This window comes from Anser brachyrhynchus, assembly GCF_964034855.1.
Source record: "Anser brachyrhynchus genome assembly, chromosome: 8".
Classification (NCBI taxonomy): domain Eukaryota; kingdom Metazoa; phylum Chordata; class Aves; order Anseriformes; family Anatidae; genus Anser; species Anser brachyrhynchus.
Window position 1 is genome coordinate 17,563,054 of NC_137702.1, and position 12,432 is coordinate 17,575,485.

The following is a 12,432-nucleotide window of genomic DNA, read 5'->3' on the forward strand; positions in this document are numbered from 1 at the left end:
TTATTGTGGCCAGAGCTCAGTTGTCTTTACCAGAATGAGTTGGTGTGAATTTGCCGTATGCATCTCAAGTTTCCATTCTGTTTTCAGGCCCTTACTACACCTGCCAAAAGGGTGGTGACTTTTTTAGTGCTAACAATGATGCTGTATTGAGCTATACTGAGCCCGACCAGTCAACTTTGTCTCTTTCAAGAAGCAGGACACGTATCTCTTTAGCCATTGCGCTTTGCTAATTTTCCAGATTGTGTCAAGCAGTTAATTCTGAATTCTTTTTGACTGAACTCATGTAAATTAATCCTTCCTCCTCATTTTGTGTAACATTTACAGCTTCCTCCTTATTCTTGAGACTGGTTTTAAATGCCTTTTCATATTTTGTTCTTAGAGATCACTGGTGATGTACACACATGAAAGAGCGTAAAGTACTGCCAGGAGGGAAGCCAGGGAGCTTGATGGTAGCAAGTCTTAAGTTTCCCTGGACAGCTGAGTGAGGACGAACAATGATCTGCCACTTATTTTAGAAATCTTACGGTACCAGATATGGAGAGAAGGTTTTGGAACAAAAGAATCTTTGTGGGTTCTCTTTTACTTTTTATAGATCAGCTGGGAGAAAACTGTTCTTGGTCTGCCAGTCTCTAGCTTAATTGCAACTGTAAGCAGACTCTCTGGAAAATCTTGCAAGAGTAGTTAGAAGTTTGGATGTTTCCTTAGGCAAATAGGAACAGTTTGTCTGGTTGTTTGTTTTCAAGTTTGGCTTTCAGAATAGACTTGTAAAGGCATTGTGGTTAGGATACTCACTCGTGACTTGAGTCATGGCTACTTTTTTCATCTGCAAGAGGCAGTTCAGAAAGTCAGGATTCTGGCACAGCAAGTTCAAGTTTAAAGTGGGCTAGAACATTTTAATCTAGAACAAGGAATATTAAAGTACATTTTGGAGTTTGAGGACAGGTGTGTATGTATACATAACTGCAGAAATGGCATGGATCTTCTTATTGTTCCTCCTTTATTTTTGGAACCTCTGTCCCTTTTAGCTAGATGAAATGAAAAGAGTTAGAAGTTGTGTATGTTTGCAATTACTGTTGTAACAGAAGCTGGCCAGGCTTGAGCTCAGCTGCAGGGCTGTCTTGAGTGAGGCTGTCACCAAAAAGTAATATCACTCTTGGGATTTAACCTCATATGGGTAGTCTAATTAAGAAGTCACAGGAGGAAAATAATTTGGAATGCTTTTGGTGCTGAGGTAGTTAGAAATGAGTGGTGCACTAAGCCAGTCTAGGAGTTGGAACAACCTGGATAATGTATAGTTGCCATGAGCATAATTAGATTGATTTTAAACCTTATTTCTTCAGAAACAAATGATATAGTATCTGTCTTTCTATGTTTCATAAACTCAGTTTCCTTTTGAACACATTTCAATTCATTTAGCTGAGAGGAAAAGTAATTGGTGGAAAAATATTTGGAAATAAATTTGCCTTCTGCAGTAATGGATCAGCTTCCAATTTTCAGTTCCACAACACTCATAAAGAATCTAGGCCTTTGTGAATTCTACAAAGAAAGTAAGATAAACAGATTTTTTTTTTTCAATTACTCTATTTCTTATCCACAGAGACCAGACTTTTCCCTAAATTATTTCCAAACTGTGAAATCAGCTACTCTGCTGAGTACTTCCTGCGCAAGAAAAACAAAGCTTTATTGTTAGTGTTATTTTTCAGGACATCTTGAGAACTGTATTGCTGGTTTACTGAGTACCGCTTTGGGACATTTTATAATCTCATGCGTGCTAATTAATTCAGTATCTTTTTTGTTCAAATTGAAGCCCAGAGTATTTCTCATGGACAGTCCCACTGCTTCCCTCCTTCATACCCATATATTTTGGGCAATCAGACATGCAATTTTTGGACTAACGGATTGCAAAGATAAAAAGTAAAGGAAACGTGACTATAAGGGCTCTTATATCTGGCCCTGGTCAACATTTTATTGGGTGAACTGAACAGTCTTAGTACACTGCAAGTATAAAAATCTCACCAGATATATGTAACTAGATGAATTAATTCTTGCTAGAAGTTTATATTTTGTAAATCTTAAATTACAAACCTAATGTTGCCTTAATGTCAGGAGTCTGTAATGAGCGTGCCTTAGATTTTTAAATTGCAAGAAATGAAAGGTGATCCCTATTGGTTGCTGTAAGGATTTAAGAACATACATGCCATTAAGAGCACAAATAGGAGTTCTCTTCTGGATCATGTTTGAGCAGCCCAGTTAAAGCACTTCTGCTCTTAGTTTGCTGTTAGTGATGTACTGAATTTATTATGAGCACTCCCAGATATTGTCCCACTGGCTCTGATCTGGGAAAGGGAACTTCCAGTGGAGAGCTGCTAGTAAGCAGCAACAACGCAGAGCATGATGGCCTACTGCACTCTCACCGTTTTCTAAGTGTGTGTGTGTATCTCAGGCTGAAATACTTTAAAACTCTTGCTGTGGCAATGTTTTGTCAATGACTCAAAGCTGCCTGGGAGTCTGAAAATCTGTGATCAGTGATGCAGGGTGCTGTTACCAAAGAACATTTGGTTGAGCTGTGAATACTGATACAAAGCCATGGACGGCGAAGAGTTTTCAGTCATTAATCTTTTAATTTAACCTCATCTTGTCAGTGTAATATTTCCTCCTTGATTTAGGGAGTTCTTTTCAACTCCAGCCATGAATACTTTCTCAATGGAAAATTGCTCACATGCTGTGTTCCAAGGTTTAGTTCTCAATTGCTTCTCAGTTGCTTTGTTTTTTGGAAAAAACAGCTAATTTTTAAAATGAGGGAAAAGTATTCACTTTCTTGAATCTTTATACCACTTGAGAACAGCTAATGGGCTGCAATTTCAATGTCCACAAGCGTTTTTGCCTTCTACATGGACAACTTTTGTTCCAAAAGCTGATATTCCTACCCTGTAATTTGGAAACGTGTGATAATTTTTTGCTGTCACTGCAACTGTTGCACAAATTTAAATATAGTGCTCAGTGCCAACAATCACAATAATTAGCTAGCAGACACCACAGAAAACAAATAGACAATAATGTAATAATGAATTATGACTCACTGATGATTAATTTCTTAACCCATTCACTTGGCTGGAAACGTGTAAATTCTCATTCTGTCTTCTGTATTTGGCCATCTCTGGACAAAATTCTTCTTAGAGTTCTCCTTAGAGCCAACTATGCATGCTGGCATCGTCTGGAACAGTTTAAGACATTTTAACCTTCTTGGTTTGAGTATTATCTTGTAAACCTCTATGCTCATTAACTCTATTTTTTGTGTGTGTGTGTGTGTGATTTTAGCAGGGGTGTATTTCTCCAATATTTATATAATGGCAATTTTCCCTTCTAAATATATTTTTCTGCAAGTCTTGGCTTACCTACACAATTTCTCTATCGTTTATATTTTACTAGCATGTATCTTGTGTAGAGGATATTCTGTCAGTAACAAAATTATTTTGGTGCTTGTTGAGATCTAAAGGAAACTTAAGTTCTATGTCAAAAAGGTAGTAACTGCCATTTTGTTTTCATTAAATGAAGACTTGTTAGCTCTACAGTATGTCTTACTCTGGGAAGTCTGCAATGCTCAAAGGTCCTTTGTTTTGATTTATTGCTATAGTTCCACCAAACATCATGGGAGAGGAACAAAATGTCTCTGTGCTCATCAGCGAAGCAGTGGAGCTGCTCTGCCAGAGCAATGCTGTTCCCCCACCTGTGCTGACATGGCTCAAAGATGGACGACCCTTGCTGAAGAAACCAGGTCTTAGCATCTCTGAAGATGGAAGTGTACTGAAGGTAAATTGGGTGGTCAGGCTCCAGCAGCGAGTGCTTCCTGGGGAGTATCCCCATCGTGAGGATGCTAGATATGTGTTAGAGGCTGGGTAACATCAGGCCCTCTGGTGCAACAGAGAGCTGTAGATAAGGACTGAGAGATCACAGACAACTAGATGTTTGTATAGAGATTTTGCAGGAGTGCTCCTCTGTTACTAATATTTAGGGAGATAGATGTAAACATAAAAATTGAAACTTAGAATCATAGAATATCCCGAGTTGGACCCACAAGAATCATCGAGTCCAACTCCTGGCATCACACAGGTCTACCCAAAAATTCAGACCATATGACTAAGTACACAGTCCAAACCCTTCTTAAACTCCGACAGGCTTGGTGCTGTGACTGCGTCCTTGGGGAGCCTGTTCCAGTGCGTGACCACCCTCTTGGTGAAGAACCTTTTCCTGATATCCAGCCTGAACCTCCCCTGTCACAGCTTGACTCCATTCCCTCGGGTCCTGTCACTGGTCACTAAAGAGAAGAGATCGGTGCCTGCCCCTCGATTCCCCCTCGCGAGGAAGCTGTAGGCCGCGATGAGGTCTCCCCTTGGCGTCCTCTTTTCCAGGCTGAACAGGCCAAGTGACCTCAGCCACTCCTCATACGTCTTCCCCCCTAGGCCCTTCACCATCTTTGTAGGCCTTCTCTGGACACTCTCCAACAGTTTAACATCCTTTTTGTACTGTGGTGCCCAGAACTGCATACAGTACTCAAGGTGAGGCCACACCAGCGCAGAGTAGAGTGGGACAATCACTTCCCTCGACCGACTAGCGATGCCATGCTTGGTGCACCCCAGGATACGGTTGGCCCTCCTGGCTGCCAGGGCACACTGCTGGCTCATATTCAGCTTGTTATCCACCACAGCCCCCAGATCCCTCTCTGTGGGGCTGCTCTCCAGCGCCTCATTGCCCAGCCTTTATGTATAGCCAGGGTTGCCCCGTCCCAGGTGCAGGACCCGGCTCTTGCTCTTGTTAAACTTCGTGTGGTTGGTGATTGCCCAGCTCTCCAATCTGTCCAGATCTCTCTGCAAGGCCTTTCCACCCTCAACAGAGTCAACAACTCCTCCCAGTTTAGTATCATAAGCAAATTTGCTCAAAACACCTTCTAGTCCTACATCCAAATCGTTTATGAAAACATTGAAAAGAACTGGCTCTAAAATGGAGTCCTGGAGGACCCCACTGGTGACTGGCCGCCAACCTGTAACCCCATTTACTATAACTCTTTGAGCCCTACCCATCAGCCAATTGTTTACCCATTGTATGATGTTTTTATCTAGCTGTATGCTGGACATTTTGTCCAGTAGGATCCTATGGGAAACCATATCGAAAGCTTTACTGAAACCCAAAAAGATTACATCAGCTGGCTTCACTTGATCGACCAGATGGGTGATCTTATCATAAAAGGAAATTAAATTTGTTAAACAGGACCTACCCCCTGTGAACCCGTGTTGGCTGTGACCTATAGCAACACAAAAAACCTGAGCAACCTCTCCCTGTAACTTCCCTGTACAACAATGTAAGAAGAAAAAACCCAGATTTTTATTTTCTTCCTAGATTGAAGGAGCTCAAGTACAGGACACTGGCCGTTACACTTGTGAAGCGACAAATGTTGCTGGAAAAACTGAAAAGAACTATAATGTTAATATTTGGGGTAAGATTTAAGCTTATTCCAGGAATGGGAATGGAGCTCAGAGTGGAGTTATGATGTGAGACACTGAAATTTTCTGTAGTTCATAAATACATAAATGCTGAGGTTCGTGCAGGGTGACATTATTATATTTGCTGCAGTTAACAGTCTAAAGAAAGTGCACGCATTTTCCAAATTGCTTTGGTTAGATTCTAAATTAATACCAGCTACTTTGTAGGCCTTTGTCAGATTGGGTTTGCATGCATGATGATACTTTAGAGCAGAAACTAACTGGCTTTGTATCCAGCTCCTATTTGTGCACTCATATAGAGTAACTTAACAACCTCCAACTTTTCTAAATGCTGAAGCATGGAGAGTCAGATCTAAAAAGAAAACCAAACTATTTTACCTAGCTTTGTTTGCTTGGCAAAATTACTAGGACTAAATCATAGTAATAGCATTAGTACAATGTTTCTATGACTAGATGACCAATGTAGCATATGATGTTTATTTAAACCATTGATTTTGGTTAGCTTTTCCTGCACCATTACTTTCTCCCTGTATACCAGTTGAAATACACCTTATTTGCTATTGCAAATTAATTTCTTGCTTTTAAGTCACGAAACTAGAATTAGCTAGCAGGGTTTGTAATGATGAAACTAAAATTCTTAGTACTGAACAATGTCATTATTTATTTGGTGTTTAAATTAGGGGGTCAATATTGTAGTATCATACAAGGCCATGTGATATTCCCATGCTAAAGCATATGTCCATATACTGAGCTTGTCATCATCATCTCAGATCTCTTCCTTCCTCAGATTTGTAAGATTTGTACTGTTGCAAAGGACCTTTAGTGCAGGAGGGAAAAGGGTTTATTCTTTTGTGCAGTGAGACCATTTCTGTAGGGTTTTGAGAGGGGGGATAATTCTTTGCTAGTTAGCAGCTTTGATGGACTAAACTTAATAGAAACCAAAAGTTGCCTGTGAAAGTCATCTGTGGGTAACTGTTTAGAATTATAGTCTTTGTTTACACCCGGGGACCAAAAGTCCTGCCTGCCATATTTCCAAGTTTTAAATCCAGGAAACGTATCCTACTTGAGGACTGATGAGATCCTGAGGGCTAACTCTGGTTCCAGAACTAGAAGAAACAGCTCATGTGTTAACTGTAAGATGTACCTCCTCAGAGAATGGCACAAACTTTGTGACTTGAAGCAGGACAAAATAAAAGGTTGAAGCCAGTCCAGTACAATAAAGTTCTTTGCTTGCAGTCAGTCATTCTGAAACCCATACATCTGGTTGCTGCTGAAAAAAAGAGTTAGTCTGAAGTATCAGAAGGAGAAGCTGTCTACTGTCATGTGCATTTTAAATGCACTGGATAAGTTGCTCACTAGCGAGCTTTTACTCTATTTTCAGCCTACGTTCTCTTCTGTTTTTTTTGGTCTCTTTTCAAGTATTCCCTACACTATTTTCATCTAAAGAGAATGGTTCCTCCATTTCAAGAAGGCAATTATCCCTTCCCTAGTGGGAAGAACCAAAGTCCTTGAGAATGACACTGAAAACAGTGGTCCCTTTCGTCTGCAACTGGCTTACAATCACAGAGCTGTTGAACAAAACTGGCAGTCTGCAATAGTAGGACAGTTGAAGGGTTGGGGCCCTTCGTGTTGCATGTGGCAGCCAGTGTATTGCCACATAAATTCAAGGGAGAAACTGTGGCTGAATTTTAAAAGTTACTTTCTGACATATGATTTAGGTTTATGAGCTAAGGCTATGAGCTAGGCAGCCTTTTAAAGTCAGTCTACATAATTCACAGAAATGGCTCTGTACTGGGAAGTCCATTCAAAAGCCAGTGAGAAATAGAGCCTATGCATACACCAGATCTCAGAGGCTGGAAAGATAGATGCAGTTGTTCATAAGTATATTCCCTACTCAGGCAGGGTCTGGTTTGCATGGCGAGGAAGAGAATGCAATCATTGTAATTTCTTCAGAACACAATGGGACACTTTTGTGGTAAGGTCAGTTTGGTTATATTGTTGGCCGATACCATTTTATTTAAAAACGATGAACTGATTTGGTATTTCTTTTCAGTGTCACCAAGTATTTTTGGCTCAGATGACATCTCTCAGCTGACAGCGATTGAAGGGAGCCTGGTAAGCCTGATATGTGAGTCCAGTGGCATCCCACCACCTAGTCTTACCTGGAAAAAGAGTGGTGAGTAACCATCCATTACCCTTTTTGTAAAGCAAATGTGATAGTTCTGACTTGGCATTTTTTTTCTTTTTTTTCCTGTGGATGTTTTAGGTGGTGTGTTCTGAGGAGTACAAACATGTAGCCAGCTAAACAATCCCGATATTGAGTAAAATAAACTACAGAAGTAGATTGTGCCATTCTCTAACTCACGTGTGCTTAGCCTAGATGCCATTATTCCTAAAGGTGTTCAGGGAGGGGGAGGGGGAGGGAAAACACAGTGCAGTGCAGAGATTCCTGAGCTGACTTAAAACTGGACAGTTTATATATGTTAGTGGAGCACTTAACCCCTCTTAATACACTTACTTGTTACACAGTGCAGTGGGACAGCTTCAAGAGTTATTCATGTATCCCAGCTGGCGTGGCTGTGAGTCACAGTGCTGTACTGTGGGGCTGAGCTGGGGGTCTCTACTTGTGATCCACTTGCGTAGCATAGATGTCTCCTCAAAATTTACTTTGAATTTTGCAGCTGTAGCACACAGCCAAGTGATGAAAATGCATCTAGCATAGCAGTTGCTTTGGGGGCTTACTGAACCTTTCTCTCATCCCATCTTAATATTTAAGAGTAGTCTGCACACCTTTTTGCTTTAGGGTTTGAAGTAATCATCAACAAATGTGTTCTTATAAAAGTAGGTATTTTTAGCACCTTCTTTTAAGCACGGGCACTGTTGAAGACAGAATAATAGACAAAGTAAAATGATGAATTCTTCCAGTATGGTAATTTTTGTGTTATTAATCAATCTTATCTTATTTATCTGTGTTTTTTTTTTTTTTCCAGAAGGTACATTTCAGTGTTGTGTGTGCCTACTTTAATTAATTATGACTTGTAGAAAGAGCAGTTTTTAATTACAAACCACTTTTTTTACTGCTTAAAATTTTCAGAGAAAATTAAGTTTATCAAGCTCTTTCTAAACCCTCTCTACTGGAAGCCAAAATGGGACACTATGAGATGTTATAATAATGTATTTCAGTGCTGAAATATGTACGCTTAAATTGCAGAAAGTAAACTTGAAACTGTTTGAAAGTCTTGAAGGGCAGTGAGAAAGTAGTGCAATTTTGGGTGTTATGCAGGAGCCAGATTTATCATCACCTTTGAAATGTAATGCACATTTTCAGAGGGAGGATTTAAAATGCGTGACTGAGAAATGGAAATTCAGCTTGTAAGAATAATCAGTGGGAGGAGTATTCTTTCTGTCACAAAATCTCCCTGCATTTTATAAAGCTGATGATAGTTGCCCAATCTTAGGTCTCCAAGAGTGAAAATTCTGCTCAGAAAATGTCATATCATTTTGCTGAGCTGTGACTGTACCATTTCTGCTGAGCAGAATTGTATTCACATGTGCCACGTGACACAATACGCAGATGGTCCATGAGTGCAGACTACATCACATAGGTGTAAGATGTGCTGTTCTGGTTGGGCTGGCTGAGACGGTCATACACTGTATGTCCAACAAGTCAGGTTTTACTGAAAATACTGAATTTGTGGAAGTGTCCAAGACACTTTGGATGTATGTGAGCATGGCGAGAGTTATTGTGCTTTAGCTCAGGTTGCTCTGTGTCATAAAGTCAGGAATTAATATGGGAAGTCCTCAGAATCTGCTTACACAGTTTCTGATGTCCAGGGAAACTCTGATACTGCAGTTCTAAAATGGACAATTGTGCAGCTCTGTAATTTTTAAATGAGCCAGTGGACTTTACACCACCTGAGCAAGCTCATTACTATTCTCTGTGTTTTTATCTGAAAGAATGTCTCTTGCAGGCTCTCCAATTGTGGCTGACCTTTCAGGAAGAGTACGGATATTATCTGGAGGCAGGCAGTTGCAGATTTCAATTGCTGAAAAGTCTGACGCTGCATCTTACACTTGTATTGCTTCAAACATAGCTGGAAGTGCAAAGAAAGAATACAGCTTGCAAGTATACAGTAAGTTACCGTGAAATACTCTGTTCTGAAAAAGGTACATTATGAAAGCGTCATCTGTGTAGTGATGTTAAACTGCAAAATGTCTAGTCTGGAACAACTGCAAGATACTCAGAGGAGATAAGTAAATATAATTTTTATGATTTGGACTTGGAGTTTGAACAAGAAATTATATATATCTGTTTAAAACGCATTTGACCAGAGATGATTACAGGGATATAGACCCCTTTACGTAGTGCACTGTTTCTTGTCACTGAACTGTAGTAGTGATGACAACTAGTTGAGCTTAGATCTTACAGTTTTACTGCTAATTCTGTATTTCAGTCAGAAATAAAGTGAGGTATTTTTAAACAAACCCATGAAGAAGAAAATCTCCAAAAATATGGAGGGATTGACAGAATTTTGAGCAGTCTTTTTTAAAATTTCAAGTTATTTTCCTCTTTTTATTTTTATAATCGCCTGTAAGTTACTTTAACAACATTTTTATTTTGTGGGCTGGAGGAAAGAGAGGTTATTTGTCGTTTCTCAGCCCTGTGGAAAATGTTATGAATTGCAGAGTGCCCCTAACTGGGTTGGCAGCAGTGGCCTGCAATAACTGTCTTCATTAAAATGCTCATCCGGCAAGCTTGATTGCTGTTCTTTTCAGAAGCAGGTGAATATTCTGAAATGTAGCTTCTAGTTGACTTGTAAATTGTGTTTCTTTTTCTTTTACAGCTCGCCCAACTGTATTCAACAGTGGTAGCCACCCATCAGAGGTGGTTGTCACCCAGGGAAATGAAATTTCCTTGGAGTGCAAGGTTCAGGGTATTCCAGAACCAGCAGTAACATGGATGAAGGATGGCCATCCGCTGGTCAGTGGAAGGGACATAAGAATACTTCATGATGGTCGCTTTCTTCAACTGAGAAATGCCCAGGTGTCAGACACAGGCCGCTATGTCTGTGTCGCTGTCAATGTGGCAGGGCTGTCTGACAGAAAATATGATCTAAATGTTCATGGTGAGTATGCAAAAAGTTGGGCATACATAACAAACAAAGTAGGCCTTTAAGTTCACCCAAGGATATCCAAGAAATAGTTGTGTAGCTAAATTTGCCACCTATGTTTATTGCAGGCATTATACATAATGCAGTTTCAATTGCAGATGTATTACAAAAATCCAAATCCAATTAAAATCTTACCTCTGTCCCTGTTAATATCAGTCCACCCCCCAGCTACTGTATCTCCCAAGAGGAGAAAACCAAGATACAGTACAATTTCATATGATATTAGGGTGAGTTTCATGGTAGGAAATATTCTGTTGGATTCTGTTTTGGGAGATAGAAGTTAAGGTTTAACCAAGAACACCTTATGTGTGGCCCCTGCCAGAAGACAGTCATGAATATAGACAGTATTCCAAGTATCTAATAGACAAGTTCTCTTGTTTTTTACTCTCAGAAGAATTTAAGATGGTACCTCCAACTATGATTCATTGCCATAATTTTACTTGAAAATTACTTAAAATTACTTGATGGCATGGATTATAGCATCATGCTATGGTACAGCCACTATAACTTGAATGGGACATTTTTTGCATGTGTTTTTTTTATGCCTCATATAACTGAATATTTATGTTTTGAAAGGATAAAGCCAAGAAAGAAAGGGAGTTCTATTGCTAAGAAAGGGAGATACTCCTTTCAGGCGTTACTATGCCGCTGAATCAGGACATCAGATTACAGGGGTTTAGCTGCAATATTCCTCTGCAAATCACACTGTATCACAGAGGCTTTCAAGTGTCTACAGTGGGGGCTGCAGGTTGTGTCTTGCACTGAGGTGGGAAAGGCTTTTACAACAACCAGGGGTAGTGGGAGAGAGAAAAACAAAAGGTAGGGTGAAAGTGAACGCAGGAATTCTCATTATTGAAAATGAGAGGCCAGAATTATTTACCCAGATGCATTTATTGTTTTCTTACTTGGAGTATTTGCTGTACTGTATTATCAAGGTTCTGGGTAGTAAAAAGAAACTTTAAACCTCCTCAGGCTACTCAGAGGCTGGAAGATATTGTTCAATTCTTGAACCCCTTTTTTTTTTTTTGTCTTATAATATGAACTGTAGAACTGCTTCCAAAGTGGAATTATTCTTACTGATGTAATTTTGACAGTGTTAGAATTTTCCATATTGTTTTGTTAGATACTGGAAATTATAATTAATGTAGAATGGACAGAACTACTGTTACTTGTTAGGTGTCTTAAGTCATTAGATAAAGGTAATAGTACTGGTAGAATTAAATTTTAATTTTTCCATGCAGATGCACCGTTTAAAAAAAAAAGTCATTATTGTAATAAATCTCAGTTTTGTGCTGCTCCTCACTTGCCAAGCTTATCTTAGCTTCAGTGAATTATTATTTGGTTGACAGAATGTTTTGAGAGCAAAAATGTTTTTATTTGTTTTGAAGTAACTTTTCTTTTCTCTTATTCTGTAGTTCCCCCAAGTATTGCTGGTGACCTGCAGGTGCCTGAGAACATCAGCACTGTGGAGAAGAATCCCGTCTCTCTGGTTTGTGAAGCTTCAGGAATTCCCCTGCCATCGATAACATGGCTCAAGAATGGCTGGCCTGTCACTTTGAACAGCACGGTGCGCATCCTCTCAGGTACGGCACATATTTAAAGCTTTAGTTATTTTTGAAAAAGGGAATGGAGTGAAGGGCCTTGTGAATCTATAGTGCATGTATTTCACATGGAAGAAAGTTTCATTTAATAATCTGTAAAGACATGGAGAGAAAAGAAACTGTTATTCAAGCTATTCAGTAAATGGTATCAGATCAGGCTGG

General features: G+C 39.6%; 1 protein-coding gene across 7 annotated transcripts in view; it reads left to right on the forward strand.

Moving 5' to 3' along the window:
- Positions 1–12,432, forward strand: part of HMCN1 (hemicentin 1) — a 246,794-nt gene that overhangs the window by 159,757 nt on the left and 74,605 nt on the right. For all 7 annotated transcript variants that reach the window (XR_013954316.1, XM_080602312.1, XM_080602311.1 and 4 more), the window contains 6 exons: positions 3,635–3,810; positions 5,395–5,491; positions 7,552–7,674; positions 9,470–9,631; positions 10,343–10,624; positions 12,085–12,252. Coding sequence is in view for 6 of the 7 variants with exons in the window: in XM_080602312.1 (XP_080458438.1) it covers positions 3,635–3,810; positions 5,395–5,491; positions 7,552–7,674; positions 9,470–9,631; positions 10,343–10,624; positions 12,085–12,252 (1,008 nt within the window). In the remaining variant the exon portion in view is untranslated. The remainder of the gene's footprint in view (positions 1–3,634; positions 3,811–5,394; positions 5,492–7,551; positions 7,675–9,469; positions 9,632–10,342; positions 10,625–12,084; positions 12,253–12,432) is intronic.